General features: G+C 42.8%; 1 protein-coding gene across 2 annotated transcripts in view; it reads right to left on the minus strand.

Annotated features, from left to right (window-relative positions):
* The window catches only part of LOC124794790 (neural proliferation differentiation and control protein 1), a 1,027,601-nt gene extending 1,011,950 nt beyond the window's left edge, over positions 1–15,651 (minus strand). The window contains exon 1 of one of the 2 annotated variants that reach the window (XM_047258441.1): positions 15,496–15,651. In XM_047258441.1, coding sequence (XP_047114397.1) covers positions 15,496–15,565 — 70 coding nt within the window. In that variant the 5' untranslated portion in view covers positions 15,566–15,651. The other variant, XM_047258442.1, reaches the window with a different exon arrangement.
* Between the last annotated feature and the right edge of the window lie 11,199 nt (positions 15,652–26,850).

The raw sequence follows: 26,850 nt of genomic DNA on the forward strand, positions 1-26,850 counted from the left end.
ACGATGAGAAGGTCATTACAGCCCCTCTTCTCCACTTGTTAGCCCTTCTTTTGGCGTCTTTGCGATGGAGATCAGAACTGCGACATACAGCGTTGAAATCACGCGGTTTTCGAGTGGGTAGCCGAGCAAACGAATTCAGACAAAACATTTCAAACAAAGCGCCGCTCAGAACTGACACGTAAAGGCCTCAGGGAGTGGCGTGAAGGGCGTCAATGACGTTTTAGGCTACGAATCAACGCCCCTTGAAAAGCGAAGGTTTCATTGATTCCCTTAATGCCACCCCCCGAAGCCTTTTCGTGTTGATTCTGAGCGCGGCGGTTTGCCTGAAATGTTTTGCTCGGCCAACCATACGTTACATTGTTTCAACGCTGGGTGTACGCGGTTCTGATTTCCATCACAGAGACGTCAAAAGAGGGGGTGAAATGTACAGGTGACATGCACACGGTGGCGTTGGGTAGAATTGTGGTGAAGTTTCGTGCTAAGGTGACATCATTAACCCACCTTACAGCTCTCGTAATCTTCTTAAAAAATTGTAAATTTGTGGTAAGATCTTATGGGGCCGAACTGCTTAGGTCATCGGTCCCTGAGCTTACACACTACTTAATCTAACTTAAAATAACTTACGCTATGGACAACACACACACTCACGCCCGAGGGAGGACTCGAACCTCCGTCGGGGGGAGCCGCGCGGACCGTGACAAAACGTCCAGACCGCGCGGCTAGCCCGCGCGGCGTAATCTTCTTAGCAGTGGCCTTTCTTTCACATGTTTGACATCTTGATGTTTGAAGCGTCGCCGAATCCGAGGATGACGTCGCAGAACGCCTCGGTTTTGCACCATTACAGAAAAAGTTTGTAGACACCTTGAGACAAATTTCAAACTTACGCGTCGCATTCGAAGGCAATTACGAGGTTTCGAAGAAATGATCCTTTAATTTTGTTGCGTAGTGTAGATCAAGAATAGAAAGGCATATCACACTTCCTTAAAATATAATTTCCGTACCACTATAAATAGATGCTATGAACTTCCTCACAGGAAAAAAATGGCTCTGAGCACAACAGGGCTTAACATCTGAGGTCATCAGTCCCCTAGAACTTAGAACTACTTAAACCTAAGGACATCACACACATCCATGTCCGAGGCAGGATTCGAACCGGCGACCGCATTGTTCTCGCGGTTCCAGGCTGAAGCGCCTTGAACCGCTCGGCCACACCGACCGGCCCTCACAGGAAATCACACAGCCAGTTACAGAGCTCACAATCTGATTAAATGTTGTTAGTAGCAATGGTCTTGGCATAAGCTTTTTGGGAATCTAGGAATATGAAATCAACCTGATATCCCCTGTCGATAACGTTGATTACCTTGCGTGAAAAGAGCTGTTTTACGCAAGAATGGTATTTTCTGATTCCGTGCTAGTTATGTGGCAACAGGCCGCTCTCTTCAGGGTGTGTCACAGTGTGTGAACAGCGTACAATACGCACTGTGAACTACAAAAAGGTTAAAACAGCGACTAAGTTTACACGTTTTTCTGGCTGCGCTGACAGCTTGGAGCTTTTGTCTGCTTCTAAGATAGGCTCAAGCAGCAAATCATCCATTGCTTCGTTGCTGTGAGCTGATACTCCTAATACGCCCCAACAGTACTAAATCATTAAACAACACAAACGTGAATGAAAAGAACTACTCGACTTACAACGTACTCACGAAAGCACAAAAAACTGGCACCAATTTAGGCGGAAGCGATACCTGGTACTGCCAGGGATTTTTCCTTGGTGGGAGGACTGGAAAGTGGTGCGCTCAGCCTCGTGATGCCAACTGAGGAGCTACTTCTACATCTACATCCATACTCCGCAAGCCACCTGACAGTGTGTGGCGGAGGGTATCTTGAGTACCTCTATCGGTTCTCCCTTCTATTCCAGTCTCGTACTGTTCGTGGAAAGAAAGACTGTCGGTATGCCTCTGTGTGGGCTCTAATCTCTCTGATTTTATCCTCATGGTCTCTTCGCGAGCTATATGTAGGAGGGAGCAATATACTGCTTGACTCCTCGGTGAAGGTATGTTCTCGTAACTTCAACAAAAGCCCGTAACCGAGCTACTGAGCGTCTCTCTTGCAGAATCTTCCACTGGAGTTTATCTATCATCTCCGTAACGCTTTCGCAATTACTAAATGATCTTGTAACGAAGCACGCTGCTCTCCGTTGGATCTTCTCTATCTCTTCTATCAACCCTATCTGGTACGGATCCCACACTGCTGAGCACTATGCAAGCGGTGGGCGAACAAGCGTACTGTAACCTACTTCCTTTGTTTTGGGACTGCATTTCCTTAGGATTCTTCCAATGAATCTCAGTCTGGCATCTGCTTTACCGACGATTAATTTCATATGGTCATTCCATTTTAAATCACTCCTAATGCCTACTCCCAGATAATTTATGGAATTAACTGCTTCCAGTTGCTGACCTGCTATATTGTAGCTAAATGATAAAGAATCTTTCTTTCTATGTATTCGCAGCACATTACACTTGTCTACATTGAGGTTCAATTGCCATTCCTTGCACCATGCGTCAATTCGTTGCAGATCCTCCCGCATTTCAGTACAACTTTCCATTGTTACAACCTCTCGATATACTAAAGCGTCATCCACAAAAAGCCTCAGTAAACTTCCAATGTTATTCACAAGGTCATTTATATATATTGTGAATAGCAATGGTCCCACGATACTCCCCTGCTGCACACCTGAAATCACTCTTAATTCGGAAGACTTCTCTCCATTGAGAATGACGTGCTGCATTATGTTATCTAGGAACTCTTCAATCCAATCACACAATTGGTCTGATAGTCCATATGCTCTCCCTTTGTTCATTAAACGACTGAGGGGAACTGTATCAAACGCCTTGCGGAAGTCAAGAAACACGGCATCTACCTGGGAACCCGTGTCTATGGCCCTCTGAGTCACGTCGACTAATAGCGCGAGCTGGGTTTCACACGATCGTCTTTTTCGAAACCCATGCTGATTCCTACAGAGTAGATTTCTAGTCTCCAGAAAAGTCATTATACTCGAACATAATAAGTGTTCCAAAATTCTACAACTGATTGACGTTAGAGATATAGGTCTATAGTTCTGCACATCTGTTCGACGTCCCTTCTTGAAAACGGGGACGATCTGTGCCCTTATCCAATCTTTTAGAACGCTACGCTCTTCTAGAGACCTACTTAAACGAGTACTAGTGGTTCCGTGATACGGAAACTGACAACGGTCGGGAGAGTGGTGCTCTGACCCCGCGACCCTTCATACTTCACCACTTGTTGCCATTGGTAGAGGATTACACGGTGGTGGGTCGGTATCAATGTGCCTGCCAAATAGCGTAGACAGTGTTTACGTTTGCCTTTAGTGCACAGGAATGGGCAGAAGGAAGATCTAAAGAAGAGTGGCGTAATTCGTCACTGGTCCGTCTGCACACGGAAGTGCGTCAAGGAGATCATCAAATTCCCAATGGCAGGTGGCACAATATAAGCATTGAGCATCACGGAGAGGTTTACGGTTAAAATTCAGACACTGTATCCTCCAAGGTCAGGCAACATTTAAGGCTCGTTCAATATGTAATACAAAATATTTTTTGTCGGCCAATTTCGGCTGAAAAAATGCTGAATTTGTTGTGGAATATTCCAGCTTCAGCCACTATAGGTTCATGAAGTTCCGATAGGTGGAAGCGCTATACGTTGCCTTAAAATGGCGTCTGTAATGGAGTTGCGTTCCAAACAGAGAGCTGTCACTGAGTTTGTTTTGGCAGAAAACCATGGGAGTTATATTCTTTAAAGAACCGGGGGTAGGGAGTTTACTGGTTGAATCTCTAATTATTCTGCTGTTTGATTTCTAATTGACAATGTCTAAATTCCTGTCAGCGACGGTACCTTTGCACTTACTGAGAGACTCTTTTTTTTTTTTTTTTTGTTAAATAATTTGGTATTCTCAAAAGTCGCCTATGACTCGTCTTGACAAAAAGACTTAAGAGTCATACTAAACAATAATGGCACACAGAAAGTAACTTGGTACAGGCCTTTAACTATTTTACTAATTATTGTACCGAGTAACGTGAAGTTAATGACAGCTGAATCCCCAAATGATTATCATGTTGCGTAGAAACTGTTGAGCATTTCTGCGACGCACCAGCGATGAGAGAGGGGAAGGGAAAATGAAGTCGAGGAGTTCTCCTCTGAGCTGATAACACGACTTCTAAAACAGACTTATTACTGTCTTGGCTGCAGTATTTTTTTTTTAATTACCGGTTTCGGTTCAATGTCCCGAACCATCTCAGATCCGTAGACGACAGTGACATAACTAGTCAACAAATACTCTACAAAAATACACAACGTTAACATAACCAAACATCAAATGTAAAAGAGTGTTCCTCTCTGTATCGGTTACAAAATAACCGTCCCATTGTCATCAGAATTTAAATGCTTCGACACATTACGAAGTAGTGGTTCTGTGGAATCCACGCTACTGATATAGCCCACAGGGTGACATCTGGTACATTTGCCACATTTGAATAAAACACATACACCAAAACTGAATCAATAACAATTATTGTTTGTGTTGTGAGGACACTGTTTTTGTAGGTACTTAATCAAAAGCTGCGGTTCGTCAAGGTCTTAAGAGATTATTATAGCAGGAGCGTTAAATAAGTAATGAAACACATTTTTCTCAGCCATTTTCGGTTGGAAAAATGTGTTATTTGTTGTGGAACATCGTGGAATATTCCCGCTTCGTGAAGTTTCAGTAGGCGGAGGCGCTATACATAGCCTTCAAAATGGCGTCTGTAACGGAGGTGTGTTCCAAGCAGAGAGCTGTCATTGAGTTCCTTTTATTGGAAAGCCAGAGATCGCAGACATTCACAGGAGATTGCAGAATGTATACAGAGACCTGGCGGTGAAAGAAAGCACGGTGAGTCGTTGGGCGAAGAGGCAGGCATCATCGCGACAAGATCGCACAAAGCTGTGAGATCATCCGCTTGCCAGTCGACTGCCCACAGCTCTGACTGCTGCAATGTTGAAACGTGCGGACACTCTCATTCGAAGTGTTTGGCGGATGGTAATCAACAACCTCGTCCACTAGGTGGAATGCTCAAAGGTATGTGCCCTCTGGGTTCCTCACCGCATAACAGAAGTCCATAAAGAGGAACGTAGATCATGTGTGCGGAATTGCTTCGCGTTACGAGGCAGATCGGGACAGTTTTTTGTCCAGCTTCGTCACAGGTGATGAAACATGGGTTCATCACTTCGAACTGGAAACAAAACGGAATTCCATGGAGTGGTGCCACACTACCTCTCCTCTGAAGAAAAAGTTCAAAGTCGCACTCTCAACCGACAAAGTCATGGCGACAGTCTTCTGGGATTTTGAAGGGGTTATTCTGTTTGATGACCTCCCTCATGGTGCAACGATCAACTCTGAAGTGCGAGGCGTGTTTTTTTTAAGTAAGTATCGTTTTGAAATTAAAAAAGACGTGCTAAGATATCTCAATAATTTTATTTTTACTTGAAATCCTGTACCTTAATCTACGCACTGTCGCCATTAGAGTCTGAGTCTTCCTTGTTTAAGTTGTGTACTGAGTGTTTAAGATGCCTCCGATAATCGTGAGTCCCGCCGAATGTGAAGTATGGGCTGTTATAAGATTTCTTAGTGCTAAAGGCCTAAAAGCGATCGATATTCATCGTGAGATCTGTGCAGTTTACGGAGAAAACATTATGAGTGATGGAATGGTAAGAAAGTGGGTGAGAGTATTTAAAGATGGCCGCACAAATGTGCATGATGAACAACGGGGTGGGCGTCCTTCGGTCGTTAATGAAAGTTTGGTGCAGCAAGTGGACAATAAGGTTAGAGAAAACAGACGCTTTACGATTTCCTCCTTGCGGGATGACTTTCCTAATGTTTCTCGCAGTGTTTCGTATGGCATTATGACCGAGCACTAGAATTACCGAAAATTGTGCGCACGTTGGGTACCGAAAATGTTGACGGATGTGCACAAAACTAAACGTTTAGACAGTGCATTGACTTTCCTTGAGTGGTGCCACAACGACGGTGATGATTTCTTAAGCCAAACTGTTACGAGCGATGAAACATGGATGGCCTATGTAACACCAGAATCAAAGCAACAGTCCATGGAAGTTGAGCAAGGGCATCGTTTTGCTGCAAGACAATGCCCGTCCGCATGTGGCGAATCAGACCAAAGATCTCATCACATCTTTTCGATGGGAAACTCTAGATCATCCTCCGTACAGCCCCGATCTTGCGACCGGTGACTACCATCTGTTCCTGCTCTTGAAGAAACACCTGGCGGTCAGCGTCTTCAAGACGATGACGAAGTCAGAACAGTGGTGATACAGTGGTTAACAAACCAGGCGGCAGACTTCTATGAGGAGGGTATTCAGAACCTAGTACAACGTTGCCTCAATATTGACGGAAATTATGTAGAAAAGTAGACTAAGGTACAGGCTTTCATGTAAAAATAAAATTATTGAGAAATCATGGCACGTCTTTTTTTAATTTAAAAACGGTACTTACTTCAAAAACACGCCTCGTATTTTGTGCTACCCTCAGGACACAATAAGTTGGTGATAGAGAAATTATTGATGCAGCAAGACGATAGCATCGACATCTACCAGTAGAGTGGTACTATGCGGGCATACAGGCCCTTCCAGTTAGGTGGCGTATGGGCATCGCACTGAGCAGAGATTATGGTGAAAAACAAGGTTTTGTAGCCCAAAGAGTAGTAATAAAACCAATCTCCTTTCAGAAAGGAAATTGTTGCTTTACTTATCGAACGCCCATCGTAAATACATACATCAAAAATTTTATTAAGTTACAAGACGGTGGCTGCCATATCAATGGCGTTGCTGTACACCTGTCTTCGTCATGGCTTGCTTCCTCATATGACCACTGTACTGGGTGTTGTGCCTCGATAGAACCAGTCCTGCTAACAGCTGTCGTGGACAGAGGGCAGCGCTGGAGGGCCACTTCGCTGCCGTCACTCGCAGCGTACATGTTACAGATGTCGCACTGCACATTTTCCTTCGTATATCGCTTGCGATATACACACACACTGATCAGCCAGAACATTATGACCACCGATCCACTATCGACATAAACCCGTCCAGGTGATAGCAGCGTCACCTAGCAAATAAGGACTGCTAGTCAAACACACGGACGGTGCATGTAGTATCAGTGAGCGTGCTGTCCGTGTGTAGAATGGGGAAGACGCGTGGTCTGTCTGAGTTTGACAGTGGGAAGATTGTCATGGCCCGAAGCCACGGCACGAGCATTTCGGAAAATGCGCGAGTTGTCTGTTGTTCGAGGAGTGCTGTGATGGGTATCTTCAGCTCGTGACGAAACCAAGGCGAAACTACATCTGCCGTGCGGGGTAACCGCGCGGTTTAAGGCGCCTTGTCACGGTCCGTGCGTTTCCCCCCGTCGGAGGTTCGAATGCTCCCTCGGGCATGGGTGTGTGTGTTGTCCATAGTGTAAGACAGTTTAAGTTAGATTAAGTAGTGTGTAGGCTTAGGGACCGATAACTTCAGCAGTTTGGTCCTGTAAGACCTTACCACAACTTTCCAACTTTCTTTCCTCGTCTAGCCACCTTGTAGTTGGGGATCACCCCTCATTGCAAATGGTTACAATAACCTTATTCGGTCTGTTACTACCGTGCAATGACATAGAACATTAATAAAAATGGTTCAAAAGGCTCTGAGCACTATGGGACTTAACTGCTGTGGTCATCAGTCCCCTAGAACTTAGAACTACTTAATCCTAACTAACCTAAGGACATCACACACATCCATGCCCGAGGCAGGATTGGAACCTGCGACCGTAGCGGTCGCGCGGTTCCAGATTGTAGTACCCCTCATTACAGATGTCGGACGTCGTAGGCTGGGCAGACTGGTAAAATAGGACAGTCAGCAAATTTTGGCTGAACTACCATCAGACTTTAATTCTGGGCAGAGTACAAGTGTGTCTGAACACACAGTGCACCGAACACTCCTAACGATGGGCCTCCGCAACCGACAACCCATGCATGTGCCGATGTTAATACCACATCGGCAACTACGAGTGAAATGGGCGTGTGACTATCGTCCCTGGACGCTGGCGCGGAGGCAGAGCATTACATGGTCTAGGAAACCCCGACACCGTCTTCCATTCCGATGGGAGCGCGCGAATCCATCGTCTTGAAGGGGAACAGCTCCTTGACAGCTGTACTGCAGGATGGAGACAAGCTGGCGGCGGCTCCACTATGCTCTGGGAAACATTCAAGTGGACATCTTACACTGGTTGCAGACCACGTACATCCCTTGATGACGATCATGTTTCCCGACGGCTATGGCATTTTTCAACACGACAATGTGCCATGTCACAAGTCCAGGAGGATGTTGGAATACTTCGAGGAACACAGCGGCGAGTTCCAATTGATGTAATGGCCTTCGAACTCGCCAGATCTGAACCCGATCGAACACGTCTTGGATGCGATTGAGCCTGGCGTCAGGGCTCATCGCCCCCCTCCCCAGAATTTACGGGAATTATGTGGCTCTTGTGTGCTGATGTGACTTGTGTGTGACAACTCCCTCCGACGACCTGCTACTGTCTCATTGCTTCCATATCGTGATGCATCACCACTGTTATTTGTGCCAGCGATGGACATACCAGCTATTAGGCAGGTGCTCATAATGTTCTGGTTGATCAGTGTATGCTACAATCAGCACCACAGTAAGTCGTCATAAATGTGGAAATGGGAATTATGATTGGATTCGTTCTGATCGCTCAGAATTAGATTTGGATCTCGCTTTTTGTGGGCACAAATTTCAAACTCCTCCAAGACGGTAAGGTAGCTAACACCTGTAACACGTACGCTGCGGCTAACAGCGGTGAAGGAGCCCTCCTGAGCGGTCCTTTGTCCATGGCGGATCATTGTGGCCCAACTCGCTTCAAAACCTGGGCAGAACTCGAAAATGAGGACTTGAGTCCCGCTAAATCTTGTGTACACTTGCCCAATGCTGTGGTGACATTCCAGTCTCAAGTCGATAAGATACATACAGCGACAATTGACGGTAAACAGTGAATCCTACAACGACATATTCTTCAGATATTGTTTGTGTGGCCTGTTTATATATGTCTATGTATAGTTTTCAGGAGAAAATAAGGTGGGTAGAATTCCTGAAGGTGTATTTATGGCATTTTTAACCGGTGTGATGACATATATCGACTTAAAACCAAACCATTAGCTATATAATTTCCTCTGTGTGGTTCCTGTGTTCTCTGAGTGGCTCTGCTACTACCGTAATAGTGGGCCTAACTAGTTCAAATGTAATTGTGTGCACACATTACCACGCTTTTAGTGGCCGGTCATTTTTGCACCGGATGGCAGTGCCACACAATATAAATGCGTCCCTCATTATAGTTATCTCACAAACTATTATCTCCACAAGAAAGTCATCACGGTCTTCTGTAGAATTCTTGGGGAGCTACTCGAATTGTGTTCATAATTTTTTTCGCAAACTGAAAAGTATTTTTTTTTTACGAGATCAATATTTCACCGAGTAATATTTTTTTTCGCGAAATGCTGCAGAACTACTCAAATTTTGTACTGAGAACTCCAGAACTAAAACATACCTATCAATAACTATGAAAAAAACACACATTTCTAGACCAATTTCACGGGACACACGATATTCTGCAATAATGTCCGATGCCGACATCACTCCACATAGTTTTGATGCATAGATACGCTATAATCGAAGCTGGTCAGTTGCCGATTGGACTGCTATCTGAAGATGTGCAGATAGCTCGGATTAAGAATATCCGGCGTTACCCAGAAGATTTGACACGTAAATATTCCCGTAAGATAACGATGCATGTAGAATTCCATCGGCTTCTGGCATCTTCGGACTCGTCCCCCTCAAGAGATCAGAAAATGACAATCGAAGAAGATAAACGGAAGCCACCTGAGGTAAGAAATCTGCGTTTCGAACCATCTCGCATTGGAATCAGATAGTGATCCTTCCCGAAGTAATAATGACGCAAACGACGAATGTGACCACGATTTCGATTGAAAAAAACGTAAAATATCGAATAAAACATTTCAGTACAGCAATTTCAACTTTAATATGTTATCAGCGGCGTCACAGTACTTAATGTCCGAAGTTTTACTTGAATCCGAAATATTTATAGTTTTTGATTTACCAAACTGGATCTGCCGTTTTGAATTATGTAATTCCGACACCGAATTCCTGATCAGCGACCCAAATAATATAAAAAGAACACAGTTTTGTAGGATTTTATAACCATATCTCTATTATGTCCAGGTTTTGAAGGGAGTGGCCCACTGATTAGCAGTCAGCAGACGACTGACTGGATCGCGGCACAAAACCCAACACAGCGATCACATGAGGAAGGAAGCCATTATGAAGGCAGGGCTACAGCAACGCTACAGAGATGGAAGCAGCCGTCTTCTAAATTATTAAAATTTTATCATGTTTTTACAATATCTTGTAACCTTGATGAACCACAGATTTTAATTAAGTACATCCAAGAACAATATTCTTAATATACAAATAATGAATGCTAATTCATTGAGACTGTACACGTTTTATTCAAGTGTGACAAATGTTCCAGACGCCAACTGTTGGCAGAGCCTTATGGGCTAGACTAATAACGTGGTTTCTTCCAAAACATTATTTTGTTATGTGACGCAACATGTGAACTTTGCCGAGATTGGGACGGGTTACTCTTGTAACCGATACAGTAGGTGTGTTCCGGTGCATCTGATGTTTGACTGTGGGATAACATTTTGTATTTTAGTAGATTAATTGCTAATTAGTTATTTTACTGATTCATGTTGAATCGAAACCGTTCATTTTAAAAAATGAACGCTCAAGACGCATAATAAATCAGTTTTAAAACCGGTGATTGCGCAGTTTATCTCCAAGGACATTATGTCATTTTTTGCACCACGTCATCTTTTATTTAGGATCATGTTCAGTTATCGTCGATTGGACAAGGGTTTTGAAAAAGGTGTCCTTCTTGAATGTATTAAACCTCATTAAGGCTCTTCCAATAACAAATTCGCTGGCATCACCACAGCTATATTTATTGAGGCCACCCCATCTTGAATAGGGTGGATGCCATTCGATATTGCCGGCCGGGGTGGCCGAGCGTTTCTAGGCGCCTCAGTCTGGAACCGCGCGACCGCTACGGTCGCAGGTTCGAATCCTGCCTCGGGCATGGATATGTGTGATGCCCTTAGGATCTTTAGGTTTAAGTAGTTCTAAGGTCTAGGGGGCTGATAACCTCAGCTGTTAAGTCCCATAGTGCTCAGAGCCATTTGAACCATTTGAGCCACTCGATATCCGGCGGTTGTTGCTGGGTCTCATGATTCGCTAACGATCTGAAACATCGGATTCTTATGTCTATTTAGTCTCACTACATGGAATTTCTTATGGCTATTTCAACTGTCAGCCTCTATATCAAGCATCGTTAGTCTACACGCCTTCCTGCATTCCGCGATGATACTTTCTCTTTTAATTATGTCTGCTCATTGAGATCATTGTACCGAGTTATGTTTGTTAAATGAACAAAATCTTTAACATATCTGACTTAATAACTGTGTTATCAGCTCTCAACACACCAAACACACCGAGGGACAACGACGATGTTCACATTGTTAATGTAATTCAGAGAGTAGTTTAGCTACAGCAGTGGTCCGTAGCTCGTAGTCTAGTGGCTAACGTCGCTGCCTCTGGATCACGAGGTCCCGGTTTCGATTCCCGGCCGGGTTGAGGATTTTCTCTGCCGTGGACTGAGTTTTTGTGTTGTTCTCATCATTTCATCATTATCATCATCATCTGCGACCCGGGGTGGCGACAGGAAGGGCATCCGGCCACCCCTTAAATTAACGCTGCCAAATCCGACGATAACCATGCCGACCCTGTAAAACCGTTGGACAAAGGCACAAGAAAAAAAAGTTTAACTACAGCAGTATCAAATTTCGGTGAAATTTGTCTGGATACAATTGCACAAAGGCCTTCACCAATATGAGTGCATGGTCCCCGTTCGATCACATCCCTGAAATGAAAGTGAGAGCATAGAAAGAACAGTGTGGGAATACACGACGACATATGCGCTGCCGTAACTTTAACCTGTAACCACGCCAACCCCTGCCATCATGATCGGGGTTTACGGACTGGACGTGTGGCAGACGATATCTAACGTTAATAATAAGAGTGTACTTCCATTACGGAACATCCCCAGTCACCTCCAGAACATAGGTGTCAAATATCACCCCAAACTTCATGTTTTTTTCTCTTTTTCTGAAGCCTCAGTCATATAAAATTTTCGAATAGATATTTCCGCCATTTGACTGCATGTATTGCGTTTATTCACTATCAAGATTTCGGTCTTAGCCATTTTCAGGTGTTACACTGGCATAAATAAAGAATAAAACGTTCAAATAACAAAAAGCAGGGAAAAATTTACAAAAAGGAAAAATTTACTTATTAAATGCATGAGTTGTTAAATAACTTACATGTCAAAAAATCGGCGGATTTGTGTGGAACATAAGTCATCGTCGAAAAGTACATATCACTGTATACAAACTAGTTGTCTCGTAAGTGTGAGAACATATCTGCGATATATAAAAAGGCTGGAATCTTGCATGTCTGGCAAATGTAGTGAAGCTATGAATTAACACAGATGTAAGTTTCGTTTCACTGTATCCAAACGTCAACTAACGTGAGTATAAGTAAAACGATCATCAAAGACCAGCACAGAGACATCACAATGTGCACCATGTAATCTATGGTACGTCGAGGAACAAGGAATTTTTTATTTAACACGATTACATTATCTTTGTAATAAATACTATATGAGAGTATTTAAAATATATACCATGGAGATCAAATTTCAAAACTCGGGCGTAAACATCATAAAATGCATTATCTTAACATAAATACCAAGAATCATGGAAGTTCAACCTCGTGAGGCAATTAATTGTCTAATATGTGGTGCGTTATATAGTTATTTGTCTCATGATGTTGAACTTCCACGATTCTCAATATCTGTACTACGATAATGCATTTTACGGTGTTTACATGTGAGCTTTAAAGTTGGGTCTGCATGTTATGCAGTTTAAATATTGCCATAAAGCATTTATTACAGAGTTAATGTAAGCGTGTTAAATAAACAATTCCACTGCCTTGTTCCTTGACATAACATAGTTTCTAAGGTACATATTGTGACAGCTCTGTGATAATCTTTGACGATCGTTTCATGCTCATATTAGCTGATGTTTAGATACAGTGAAATGAAGTAAACGCCTATGTTTTGGACGTCTAATTTTTTACATCATGTATTCACTACATTTGCCAAACAAGGAGGTTTCCAGTCTTTTATATACCGCAGATATGTTCTCACACTTACGAGACAACTGGTTTGTACTGGGTGAGTCAGGAGGAAAGGTACATGACTTGAAGTGTGATAGTATTAGTGATTCTGAACGATAAACGTCAAACAAACACATGTCCTGTTCTTAACAGTTTCCGAGGAAATTTATGAAAACAATGGGGAATAGAAAAATGCAAGTGAGAGTAAATGAAATATTGTGATCTAATGTTTTGTTTAACTGTGTACATTTCCTCACGAAAGATGTTTTGTTTAATTGTGTACATTTCCTCACAAAAGATGTTCAAAAAGTTCTCCGCCAACTGCAATGCGTTTTGCAGCTCTTATCGACTGCTATGTTGCTGATCTGAGGTCGCTCTTACGGTCACTTATTTGAGCCCACGCATGCAAAATACGAGGGCAAATTGCAAGTGAAGTGCACATTGAAATGGTCAGTAAAGACAACACTTCGAAGCCTAATGTCGCTTTGGTTGTATTCGCGTGTGAGTGCTAATGAAGAAGGACAAGCGACTGTTGCCTGTGATTTTCCGAACTCGACCCCTTTTCCTCAACTCCACCAGTCCTTTTCTTCATCCCTCTTCCTTTCCCTTCAAACCTTGAAGAAGCCACCGGCTCCGAAAGCTTGCAAACTTTAATACATTTTATATGTGTTCTCCTGCCGCCACTTGGTGAGTAGATGTTTTATCTATCAACTTACATTATATTTTCAAAAACAGAGTACATTGCAAGACAGTTAATGTGTTAAATATTAAGCATACAAGTGGGAAAATCTTAGAAAAGATTTTCAATTACGTTTAAAGTTTGTTGGAAATCGGTGAGTGCTCTAATTATCAAACACTGGATGAGTTAAGTCGGGTAATTTGCGCTTTTTTTAAAAGCAAAAGCTAGTTTTTCACGAATATCACAGTTTATGACGTCATGTCTCTTGAATCATCTGTAGTAAGTAGTATGGAAGTACTAAATTAAATTTTCATGCCTGATACGGCAGTTTTACTGCATGAACAGCGAACATGTCATCATTGTGTGACGAGCATCACGAGAAAGTGTTTCGTAAAGGTTTGAAATTATGTGGAAAGTTTGTTGCAAGTCACTTAGTGCTTTCATTACCATATACTGGATGGCTATAAACTGGGTGATTTGCGCGCCGTGCGTTATGCTGCCTCAAAGCATGTAGCAGTTTCTAACTATAACACTTGGCTTACAGTGCTAAATCTTTTACATAAGGTTATATCTCTTAGTAGATTATAACATAATTTTAAATTCGATCAATAATTATATTAAATATTGCAAATCAAGTTTTTGTTGCCCCTGGAAGCCATTAAACCGACAACCTGTAACTGGGACCAGATGACTGGCCTACGAATTAGGCATTTAGTATGTAGAATCCTTAGTTACCTATTTTTGTAGTAAAATTATGACGATCACACTTATAAAACCTGTAAATACACGTTTTATCTGCCATTTACAGTAAAGCAAGCTGCTACCTACAATTGTAACGGTTTGAATGACAGTTAATAAATAAAAGAACAAACGACCCTTTAACAATCAACTATGCACAAACGTCTTGACGGAAACATGGTCAATAGACGTTTTCGTTCTAATCAAGAAGTCATTACGTCGCTCTCAGTTCCGGAATAAAGGCGATCCTGGAAATTCAGTAAACTCTTGTCGGTTTAAAAGTTTTCACGGGAAGGAACGGACAAAGTTTTATACGGGAATTAGTGATTTATTTTTTTGCCGAAAGCTTCATGCTATTCCAGTGCGTTTATTGTAAGAAAAGTATCACTAACGAAATTAAAAAATGAACTTGTTTGGCGATTATTCAGGTTTATGCGTACTGTGGAATATAATAAACACAATCTCATATTGTACTTGCAGCTGGCTGATTACGAATCAAAGTCAACCACAAAAAAATAAAGCTGTAAGTTATTCGCTAAGCATACCTGCAAAACGTTTGTCTGCATCTTCGCAAGAACCAACACTTATCAACACTGCTAGAACGTATACGAACATTACATTTATATAAAATAAAGGTGTAAGTTATTCGCTAAGCATACCCGCAAAATGTTTCTCTGCATCTTCGCAAGAACCAACACTTATCAACACTGCTATAACGTATACGAACATTACGTTTATATTTCGTTAATTATGTCCTTTACGCCTCAACATCGCACACACGTTAGTCGAGCTACCGAAACACCATTCGACTGCGCGCTCGCTGCTTCATTCTGCGCAGTTAAGCGTCACGAGTTCCGGCGACCGTCAACTGTTCCGTCCGCTTCCGCGGCAACATCACGTGGCCACTGATAAGAACTGACGCTACAATTAGAAGTACATTCCAGTGTTGTGAACGGCGTCATGGAAGCAAAGGATGTTCTAATGTCGACAGTTGTCGCCGAGATTATAACGAGCGACAAGAAATGCGCACTTGCTTGTTTCATTCGTTGCGCACTATAGTATTTTATCTGTGAATTACGTGACCAAAAACTAGAATAATGCATCACGTCTCATTTTGTGCACTGTACTATAAGGAGAGCCTACTCGTAACACTGCTAGTTAACCTATGAAAAAAGTTATTCAGTAGATGGAAATCACTTATAGTTGAAACAAACAATATATTTTTCTGCCTCCGAATGTCAATAACTCAAGAGCAAACATAAGTGTTTATAGGTTACGGAAGAAGGGGTAGGTCACGTTTACCTCTTATGTTTGAATGAACCAGATAGTAACTGAAAAAAAATCCGGTATTTCTCGGGATATCCCTTATTACAACAGTTTTCTGTAGATCTCCTGGCTCCTTACTGACCGCCTATTTCTCCGGTACATTTCGTCAGGGATTACAGTTATAAACAGGGAAGGACAAACAATACTCGCGCTCTAAAGGACTAGAGATTTCCCGATACGTCGCAGCGTTCGATAAAGTACTGAGCTTCATCGAACAGTCACATTCGACTCGAGCGGGGCGAGTGCAAGGGATACGCAAGAAACTTGGGACTAACCACAACAATGAGCTATGGTTCTGCATAAATTTCACAATTTCTTTGAAACAGTGGAGGAAACAGCATTAAATCCTACCACTGCGCAAACTCCTACTGCTTTGAACTATCCCCCAAAAAATATTGCTTGTCCACACCTAGTGTACAATTTGATTTGATTATGAGAGGCAGTAATGATTTACCGAGTGACTTGCAAATGAGCGATTCGATCCCTGTTCACATATTTGAATAACAGAAAAAACGTTACCAGATTTTAATTAGTTTGAAAACAATACGGCAGCATTCAGATGAAACAGTCGAGACAACCAGTCAAGAATTAAATGCCGAATAAACGAGACTAATTTTTATCGGGAGAAAAAATTACATCGGAATGACATGCCTTGGGCCGGCCGCGGTAGCCGAGCGGTTCTAGATGCCTCAGTCCGGAACCGCGCGACTGCTACGGTCGCAGGTTCGAATCCTGCCTCGGGCATGGATGTGTGTGATGTCCTTAGGTTAGTTAGGTTTAAGTAGTTCTAAGTTCTAGGGGACTGATGACCTCAGCTGTTAAGTCCGATAGTGCTCAGAGCCATTTAAACCATTTTTTGACATGCCTTGGAGATAGTGTCTTCATACCTTACCAGATAGTGGGACGATCACAAGCCCGAGAATTACACAGAATCATGATCGCAATCTTCTATTTGTTTAGTATTGTTGTTACGCGTAACCTTCAGCCTAGAAGATATTTCAGTGTGTATTTCACAGTCTTTTTTATTGTTAAAATCATAGCGCATTAAAAAGGCTAAGACAGATCGTTGTGATAATACCATCAAAAGTCACTAGATCGCAAGCTGATCAAAAGATCGAACAGAACCCGAGATTTCCCGAACTGTGAAGTAAACTGTTCGAACCGTACGGGTCGTGTTCAAACACAGCCCTAGTTATAAATATTAATCCCGTGAAGTAGTTCAAATTCCCTGACCGATAGATCTCTAAAGGTTTTCGTATAATAATCGATACTATTGTCGACTTATAGTCCTTAGTGTTCCGTACCATAATCAGTAATAACGGAAATCTTCTATGATCACCTTGTTGTCCGTCTGTCTGCCTGTCCGACTGTTAAGAACCCTTTTTCTCACGTACGGGTGGATGTATTATGTTCAAGTTTTGTCACATTTTAACAGTCCCCCAGCCCTTGACTTCCGCACCACAAGGGTGCAGCAACCAGCATTTGGAAATCGGCAGAAGATTGTAATGTACAATGCTGCTCTCAAGGAGCGCTTTGTTGGTCGTCTACTGTTAAGAATAGATTTGCTTCCGAAGGTTAGCATCTTCTCCCACACCTCTGTTCTAAGGAAAACAGCAACATATATTTCGAGGGATACACCTATCAATCTGTCTCAGAAAGAACAAATGTTATTTTCCTAAAGATATCACAATTTTCCATCCACTTGCCAGCAAACAGGATGTTTTCAGAAAGGGACTTCTACATGTTTCACAGAAAGTTTTGTCCCCCACAGCAACCGCCTGCAACAAGCCTGCTTGAAGAAGAAAAAGAAGGCGAGATTAGTGTCCATACACCACAGTTATACCATGACTTACAACAACATGTATTTCGAAGAGTGCAGCTGACATCAGCAATGCCAAGCTATCTTTTCCTTCAGAATGAACAAAGAGTGTTTTTGTAAAGCTAGCAGCTGCGTCCAGTATTCCAGCCACTTGCCAGCAAACAAAGGATGGTTGTCTCCCCCCGCCCCCCCACCAGATACGATATTTTCCTCGAACACCTGCAACAAGCCTGCTTGACGAAAGGAAAGGCAAGTTATAACTTGATGGTATAGCACTCTGATCGTTTATTGGTCCTCTGTAAAATAGTGAGTGGAGTCTGAAGCTATATAATGCCCAACCTCCAACACAATCATCATCAGTCTTTGACAGTGCCTAGTTGTGTCAGTGTGATTCCTGCAACATGATCTGGTCAGCCAGCAGTGATGCCAACGGTAGTGGTGGTTGGAAACGGCCTAATTTGGGCCAGTTCCATGATAGTGTTTATAAATAAGATTATGGGTTCAATTTGCGACAGTTATAAAATTTCGCACAAAGTATTCAAATTTTTCGAGACTGTGATACATTTTCATAACAAGTGGTTATAAAAGTTCTCTTTCCTTACTATTATAGCATTCATTCGCGAAAAGTTGGTAAAACTAGAACGCCAGCTGGAAACCGAAAGTCTCCAGCAAGCGGAGGAGGTTGTGCTACCGTCATGTACGTACATCTCAAAATTCTGTACATGATACACTATGTGATCAAAAGTGTCTGGACACCCCAAAAACATATGTTTTTCATATTAGGTGTATTGTGCTGTCACCTAGTGCCAGGTACTCCACATCAGTGACCTCAGTAGTCATTAGACATCGTGAGAGAGCAGAATGGGGCACTCTGCAGAGCTCACAGAATGTGAACGTGGTCAGGTGATTGGATGTCACTTGTGTCATACAGCTGTATGCGAGAATTCCACACTCCTAAACATCCTTAGGTCCGCTGTTTGTGATGTGATAGTGAAGTGCAAACGTGAAGGGACACATACAGCACAAAAGCGTACAGGTCGATCTCGTCTGTTGACTGACAGAGACTGCCGACAGCTGAAGAGGTCGTAATGTGTAATAGGCAGACATCTGTCCAGACCATCACATACAAATTCCAATCCCCAACAGGATTCACTGCCAGTACTATGACAGCTAGGCGGAAGGTGAGAAAACTTGGATTTCATGGCCGAGCGGCTGCTCGTAAGCCACACATCACGCTGTTAAATGCCAAACGACCCCTCGCTTGGTGTAAGGAGCGTAAACATTGGACGATTGAACAGTGGAAAACGTTGTGTGGAGTGGCGAATCACGGTACACAATGCGGCCATCCGATGGCAGGGTTTTGGTATGACGAATGCCCGATGAACGTCATCTGCCAGCGTGTGTAGTGCCAACACATAGTGTAGTGTTAAGGTGTGGTCGTGTTTTTCTCGGAGGTGGCTTGCACCCCACGTTGTTTTGCGTGGCAGTATCACAGCACAGCCCTATATTGATGTTTTAAGCACCTTCTTGCTTCCCACTGTCGTGCAGCAATTCGGGGATGGCGATTGCATCTTTCAACATGATCGAGCACCTGTTCATAATGCACTGCCTGTGGCGGGGTGGTTACACTATAATAACATCCCTGTGATGTACTGGCCTGCGCAGAGTGCTGACCCGAATCCTACAGAACACCTTTGGGATGTTTTGGAACGATGACTTCGTGGCAGGTCTCACCGACCGACATCAACATCTCTGCTCAGTGCAGCACTCCGTGAAAAATGGGCTGCCATTCTCCAAGAAATCTTTCAGCACCTGATTGAACATATTCCTGCGAGAGTGGAGGCTGTCATCCAAGACTAAGGGCAGGCCAACACTATACCGATTTCCAACATTACCGACGGAGTGCGCCACGAAATTGTAAGTCATTTTCAGCCAGGTGTCCGGACACTTTTGATCACATAGTGTAGTTTACATGTTCAGAGAGCATCTGTTAAAGTATTCGGATCGTAACAGGTGCTTATAACATTTCTGTAGTTGTTCTAGTATTAGAGCAGCAGCCGCTGGGGGCTGAAAGTCGCCAGCAAGTGGAAGAGCTTGTGCTACCATCACCTAAGTACATCTCCAAATTCTGTGTGATAGTTTACACATTCAGAAAACAGCTCTGATGTATTCAGATCGTAACAAGTGCTTATAAAACTTTTGATCTCGCTGTTACAGCATTAGAGCAGCAGCTGATGGACACTGAGCTGTTGCTGAAGGTTGGAATGCAGCAAGAATGTAATACAGTTGTAATATATTGCCGTTATACTTTTTTCATCGTATACAGTTGTGTGAGTCACATGTTACTCATTGTTGTAAAAGTTGACACAGATCAAGGGGAAAATAAGATTCTAGTAGGGGTATGCATCGAGAATAATGACCAGGAGTCATCACTTCCATCTGGTACAAACTTTTTATTTATTCATTTAATTTTTTCGTCGTTATGTACAAACAATATCTCGCTGTAGTCAAATTGAGTACAAATTTTTGTTGTTTTCATTGTTTCTTATAATCAATATCTTGCTGTAGACAACTTCCGTGAGATGGATCAGTGGCCCCACAACAACAATTGCGGCGAGGGTGGAATGCCTGAGAGGGAGCATGAGATGGTGGCTGCTGAAAGGCAGTGCAATCTCTCCCTTCTGGAATAGGAGATGGAGATATTTGACTGGGTGGCGGAAGTACCATAAAGATCGACTGAACTGTTAAATGCTGCAAAAAAGTGCAGAGTGCAGAAGGTGATTATAATGTGACCATCATCGTTGAAGCACATAATTATTATTCTGGAATACTGATATACTTAATTGTTGTTTGTTTACAACATATATTTAAAAAATCTTGAGCATTGTGCTTAATTTTTTTCCATTATTCGTATGTTACAGAAGTGCCACCAATACTGCCATGACAACACCTTGCTGTGGCACATGCGGCCGGCCGGTGTGGCCGTGCGGTTCTAGGCGCTTCAGTCTGGAAACGCGTGACCGCTACGGTCGCAGGTTCGAATCCTGCCTCGGGCATGGATGTGTGTGATGTCCTTAGGTTAGTTAGGTTTAATTAGTTCTAAGTTCTAGGCGACTGATGACCTCAGAAGTTAAGTCGCATAGTGCTCAGAGCCATTTTTTGTGGCACATGCACCTAGAGCGGTGGCTGTGGGGACCGCTATCAAACATGCACCTGAATGGTGTACACCACCGTGCAAAGTGTCGCTCGATGCTGCGCGAGAGGCGGTCGTGGCTGGTGCATTGGCAGCTCCCAAACCACAGCATACCCTCTGGCGTCCATGGGTGGTTCAGTCATAGCAACGATCCCCCACACCCAAGGCTGGCGATGGTGAAGGCTCCAGTATGCAGGAGCATCAAGAGCCCCCCTCCCTACAGCCTAGGTGTTCCCACAGGAGGTCACCACCGCCTCCTCCTACACGAGCTCCGGCTGCTCACCCTCGCCGGCAACGAAAGGTACGGGTGCCTAGCGCATACCCCTTCCTCCTAAAGGCGCCTCATACCCAGCGCCCTCATGGACGTGGTTGTCCTCTAGTTGTAGTATTAATGATAATAAACCTGTGGCTAGTGGTAGTGCTCTATCCCGTCCTGATAGTGAAGAACATAAGATTAGCAGCATCATGATCGCTCTAGAATACTCGGCAGTTTCTAGGGAATTTGAGGGGTGTATCTCGTTTACTAGAATTGAGCATCCCCGTCTAGGTGGTATCGCGACCCAGTTAGGTTTCTAGAAGCGTGCCTCTTGGTGCTGGAGGCAGAGCTCCTCAAAGTCCTAGATGATCCGAGATATAACGCATTAAATGTAACGCAGTACTCTGCTGCGAGTTGACTCACTCACCCGTAAAGCAAGGTGCTCCTGAGGAGAAAACCCTGCACTACATCTGGGGCGAAAATGGCCTTATATCTCAGAGTACATCAATCCCTAAGTGGTATTGTGAATCCACCTAGGGTGCTATACTGGCCCGGTTTTCTGAGATGGAAGTAAGAGGGTCAGCTAAAGCACTCAGCCAAATACCACATCTCGACATCCATATTCATGTCTATGATCCATCAAGTGGAAGATCAAACTACCTGAGGATATTAAGAACAAGCAGGCCTGTATTAACGTTCAAAACGGAAAGGATAACACTTGTTTTGCATGGTCAATCCTGTCTTGCAAAAGAAATTACACAAAAGATCCGCAGCGTTGATGTTATAATTTTGATGGTATTTAATTCCCCCTAAAGATTCAGGACATAGCCGGCCGCGGTGGTCTCGCGGTTCTAGGCGCGCAGTCCGGAACCGCGCGACTGCTACGGTTGCAGGTTCGAATCCTGCCTCGGGCATGGATGTGTGTGATGTCCTTAGGTTAGTTAGGTTTAAGTAGTTCTAAGTTCTAGGGGACTGATGACCACAGCTGTTAAGTCCCATAGTGTTCAGAGCCATTTGAACCATTTGATTCAGGACATACCAAAACTTGAGGCACAAAATCCCGTAATATCGGTTCATGTTTATGGACTGAAGAAGAAGCAGAAAAGCAAGCAAGATGAACAGGACAAGCATGCTATTGTTGGACCACTCCATTTTTCGAAATATGCAGGTGAGCGTGATCTTCATGTTAACATACTGCTCTTCTCTGAAGGTGATAACCAGCATTATGTATGGACCAAAGACATGTCCCTCCTTTGCAGCCAATTGCCGAAACATAAAGATAAGTAACACATTTGCTTCATGTGTCTAAATAACTTTTCAGAAGAAAAGTATTTAAAAAGGCATCTGACGAACTGTGAATTCAAGGAACCAATACGTGTTGTTATGGCTACAGAATAAAACAAGCTCACTAAATTCAAGAATGCTCATCACCCGCAACACTGTCTGTTTGTTGTATACGCAGGCTTCGAATGTCTCCTTGCCCCTATCAACTGCTGTGAAGGAGGCTCCTTAGCCTCGCATATCACCTTCACGCAAAAACAAATACCATATGCAGCGGCATGCCAGTTTGCATCTTCATATGATTCAAGTCTTAACCGCTATGAATCTTATGTCGGGGATAATCCTGCAGTTTTGCTATTCACTGAGCTTGAAAAACTCTCATAGGATGTTGATAGGCTTTACAGCACCAATATCCCCATGACTGAATCGGGGGAGGATAAACAACTATACAATGATCCAGTTAACTGCTGTTAGATAGAAAAGCTGAAACTCCCAATAGAGATCATTGTCATTCTGGGTGGAAGTTCCGCGGTGCAGCACACAACGGATTGAATTTGAAGTATCAGTCACCATGGCACATACCCGTTTTCTTCGACATTTTAAGTGGGTGTGATGCTCCCTTTCTAGTTTAACAATTGGTTGGTTTCGGTTGAGAGAGAAATCAGGTCAGAGGCCTGGCAGAGAGTGTTGAGAAGTATATTTCATTCTCCAAATGAATGACACCAAAAATTTCATTCCGCTTCCTTGACAGGCTACATTTTATGCAGGCACCAATTGACAATCTCGTTGAAACTCTACCTTGGGAGGATGTACATGTCACCCAATTTGCATACCCCGATGAGGAAAAGTTTCAGCTTGTCACTAGAAAAGGAGTTTTCCGTTACGGGTATCTGGATAGTAAACTTGATGAAACCAGCTACATGACATATCTGTATTTATCAATACTCTCACAGGCAATGCCGTAACTAGTGGAGATTATGAGTATAATGTGAATGTCTGGTGGGAATTCAACATTCCAAATTTGGGTGAATAAGCAAGACTATACATGGACTCCAACCTATGCTAGCTTGTGGATGTTTTTGAAAAGTTCTGGAGTGTATGCATGGCCATGTACTCTCTGGACACCACCTTTTATTACACGGCACCAGGGTTGTCCTGGGACGCTTTGGCTTATACTGATATGTTTTTTTTTGTTTTTTTTTTGTTTTTTTGTTTTTTTTGTGCAGGATCCGTGGAGGACTTTGCCAGTGTGTCCATAGATATGCCAGGACAAATGATCCACATATGGGTGTGAGGTTCGATGCATCCCTCGATTCAGGTTACATTATATATTTGAATGTGAGTAACTTATACGGGCGAACCATGATGCAGCCACTGCCGGTTGGTGGGTTTCAACCGGTGCCTGAAAACGAATTAGAGGGATTAGGTGGAAAAATATTTTGTCTAATGGCTGATTCTGATGTAGGGTGTGTGTTGGAGGCAGACCTCAAATATCCTGTTAGTTTGCAGGAAATGACAAGCGACTTACCGTTATGTCCAGATCATCAAGTTCCGCAAGGAAGCACTACCCCTAAACTGACGACCACTGTTGGACACGAGCAGGGGTATGTAATTCATTATCATAATCTCCAGCAGTGTCTAAGTTGCCCTCGTTCAAGGAGTATATTGAATTAAATGCCAAAAAGAGGGTGGGCGCGACTAGTGATTTCGAAAAATATTTTTACAAATTGATGAATAATTACATTTTCGGTAAATGCATCGCCAGACAAAATTTTAAGTGGGTCACCATTTTCAATGAGAACTTTGTTGCATTGGAGATGACGAAGGTTTCAGTAGAGTTTACAAAACCAGTCTATTTGCGTATGTGTATACTGGACATCTTCAAGCTCCACATGTACCGCTTCCACTATGAGTTTGCTAAAACTCATTTTGTAGAACCAAAGTTACTTTATATGGATACAGATAGCTTCATCTGTTGGGTGGAGCACTGCAATCCATATGAACTAATTAGATGTCATGGTAATGAATTGGACACAGTAATGTTCCTCAGAACAAGAAGGTTATCGGCTTAATGAAAGATGAGGCGGATGGATTGCCGATTGTGGAGTTTGTGGGTCTAAGATCCAATATGTATGCATATCATACAGTATATGGAGCCACCCAGAGGCGTCTAAGAGTGTGTGACGTGCGACATCATGCATCCTCACGGTCCAAAACTACTTGCAGTGCCTGTCCAGTGGCGTTCGTGGTGCTCCACTGAAAAAAAAAAAAAAAAAGGCTCTGAGCACTATGGGACTTAACATCTGAGGTCATCAGTCCCCTAGAACTTAGAACTACTTAAACCTAACTAACCTAAGGACATTACACACACCCATGCCCGAGGCAGGATTCGAACCTGCAACCGTAGCAGTCGCGCGGTTCCGGGCTGAAGCGCCTAGAACCGCTCGGCCACAACGGCCGGCTCCACTGCAACCTCCACATTTAGTACGGCATACTAGTATTCCATCGCGAGGTCATGAGGTGCACACTGTGCTGCAGTGGGAAGTCGGATTGTCACCTCATGTCGATAAAAGATAAAAGAGTCATTTGTGATGTCGGGATCGAAACCCTCCCGTATGCACCACTATTTACTTGAAGCGTGAGAGGGGTTGGCGGACTCTGGCGGTGTGAGTGAGAGAAACTGAGTGAATGACTGGCTGAGTGAGAGATTGTACCTAATGGTAAGGCTCTTTTATCATAGTTTAAATATTGTATGTGTGATGTATGGTGTGCCTGCATGTCTGACTGCTTATGTGTGTCTGCGTGTGTACTTGTGTGTTTGAGTGTGGATATCTATTTAAATTTGTGTGCCTGTGTGTAAATATATTCCGTTTTTTTCTGAATATGTAAGATAATATCTAGACATGAATATATAAGCAGTACGTGCTGGAAAAAAATTACAAAAATTATTTTGAGAAAGTTAAAAGTTTGCAGTTTATATAAAAAGATTAAAAAATAGAACTAAATCCATCAAAAAATTTAAAAAACTGCAAATGAAGGAAAAATAGTTCACTGTATTTCTCTCTTTTGCGCTTTATGTGTGTGTGTGTATTTGTGAGTCCATGTGTAAATAGATTAGTTTTTAAGTTTCACCTACTAACTATCCACGTCATACTAGTTTTAAGTGTGAGTTCCACCGAGTTCATGTTAGTGCAGCTGTTTGGGATGAACATTTTGGGGTCATCCGCTGCAATGTATTATTAAATTATTTCAGCTGCCTGAGGTGGATAGTGTTTAGAGCCACCCAATTCAAAATATAAATTAAGTCTTCACTAGTAATAGTATTAGTGTAAGAGAAACTATACCTCTGCAACAGCTGTAAACAGCATTAAAATGTAAAGTAAAAACTTTTTTCAACCGGTACCATTACTTTTAAAACCAAGAACTGTAAATAAAAAATTGCAAACAGTAACAAAAACTGCGAATTTAAAGCAGTAGAGCTTTGTAAAAACAACAAGATTGGCGGATGTAAAGCTGTATTACTACTGTGAGTATTTATGTCTGAATAAAAAATTGTTATTCGCTGCCATGCATCTTTGTTGTTATTTCACAAATCCCTATAAATTTGCATAAAGGCTGTGCAAGATGCCCAAGATATTAGTTTAAAGCATGAGGGAGGTGACGTTTAAGATGGAGGAAAACAAAATATACGTAATGATTGCATGGGATTGCGCCTATCCTGCTGCACATGTAAGTTTTTGGGAACAGGTGGTGCGTGATCATATTCATTTCCAAAGACATATAGCAAACATCACTGAAATTATATCTCCTGTGTTTGAATAAAACCACAGACATAGGATCTGGTTAAAACTGCACACTGTCAAAGCGGGGACAGGGCTGAAGAAAGAACACAGAGCTTGTGAGGTAAAAATTCTTTTATTCCTTATCCAACTTAAAAGTTTACATTTTCATAAGCAGATACAGTACCACTATTTTCACACATATTCTTCTTCCTGAGTCGATGGAGAGCAGGACACCTGTAGAATTCCAGGTCGTGATAGCAGCAAACTTGAAGATTCGATGCATCCATAAGATGATGCTATCCATGTGGTCGAATAATCGAAGCGACGTCATCATATCTTTATAAGGTATGCCAGGAT

This window comes from Schistocerca piceifrons, chromosome 4 (genome assembly GCF_021461385.2).
Source record: "Schistocerca piceifrons isolate TAMUIC-IGC-003096 chromosome 4, iqSchPice1.1, whole genome shotgun sequence".
NCBI classification, from domain to species: Eukaryota; Metazoa; Arthropoda; class Insecta; order Orthoptera; family Acrididae; genus Schistocerca; species Schistocerca piceifrons.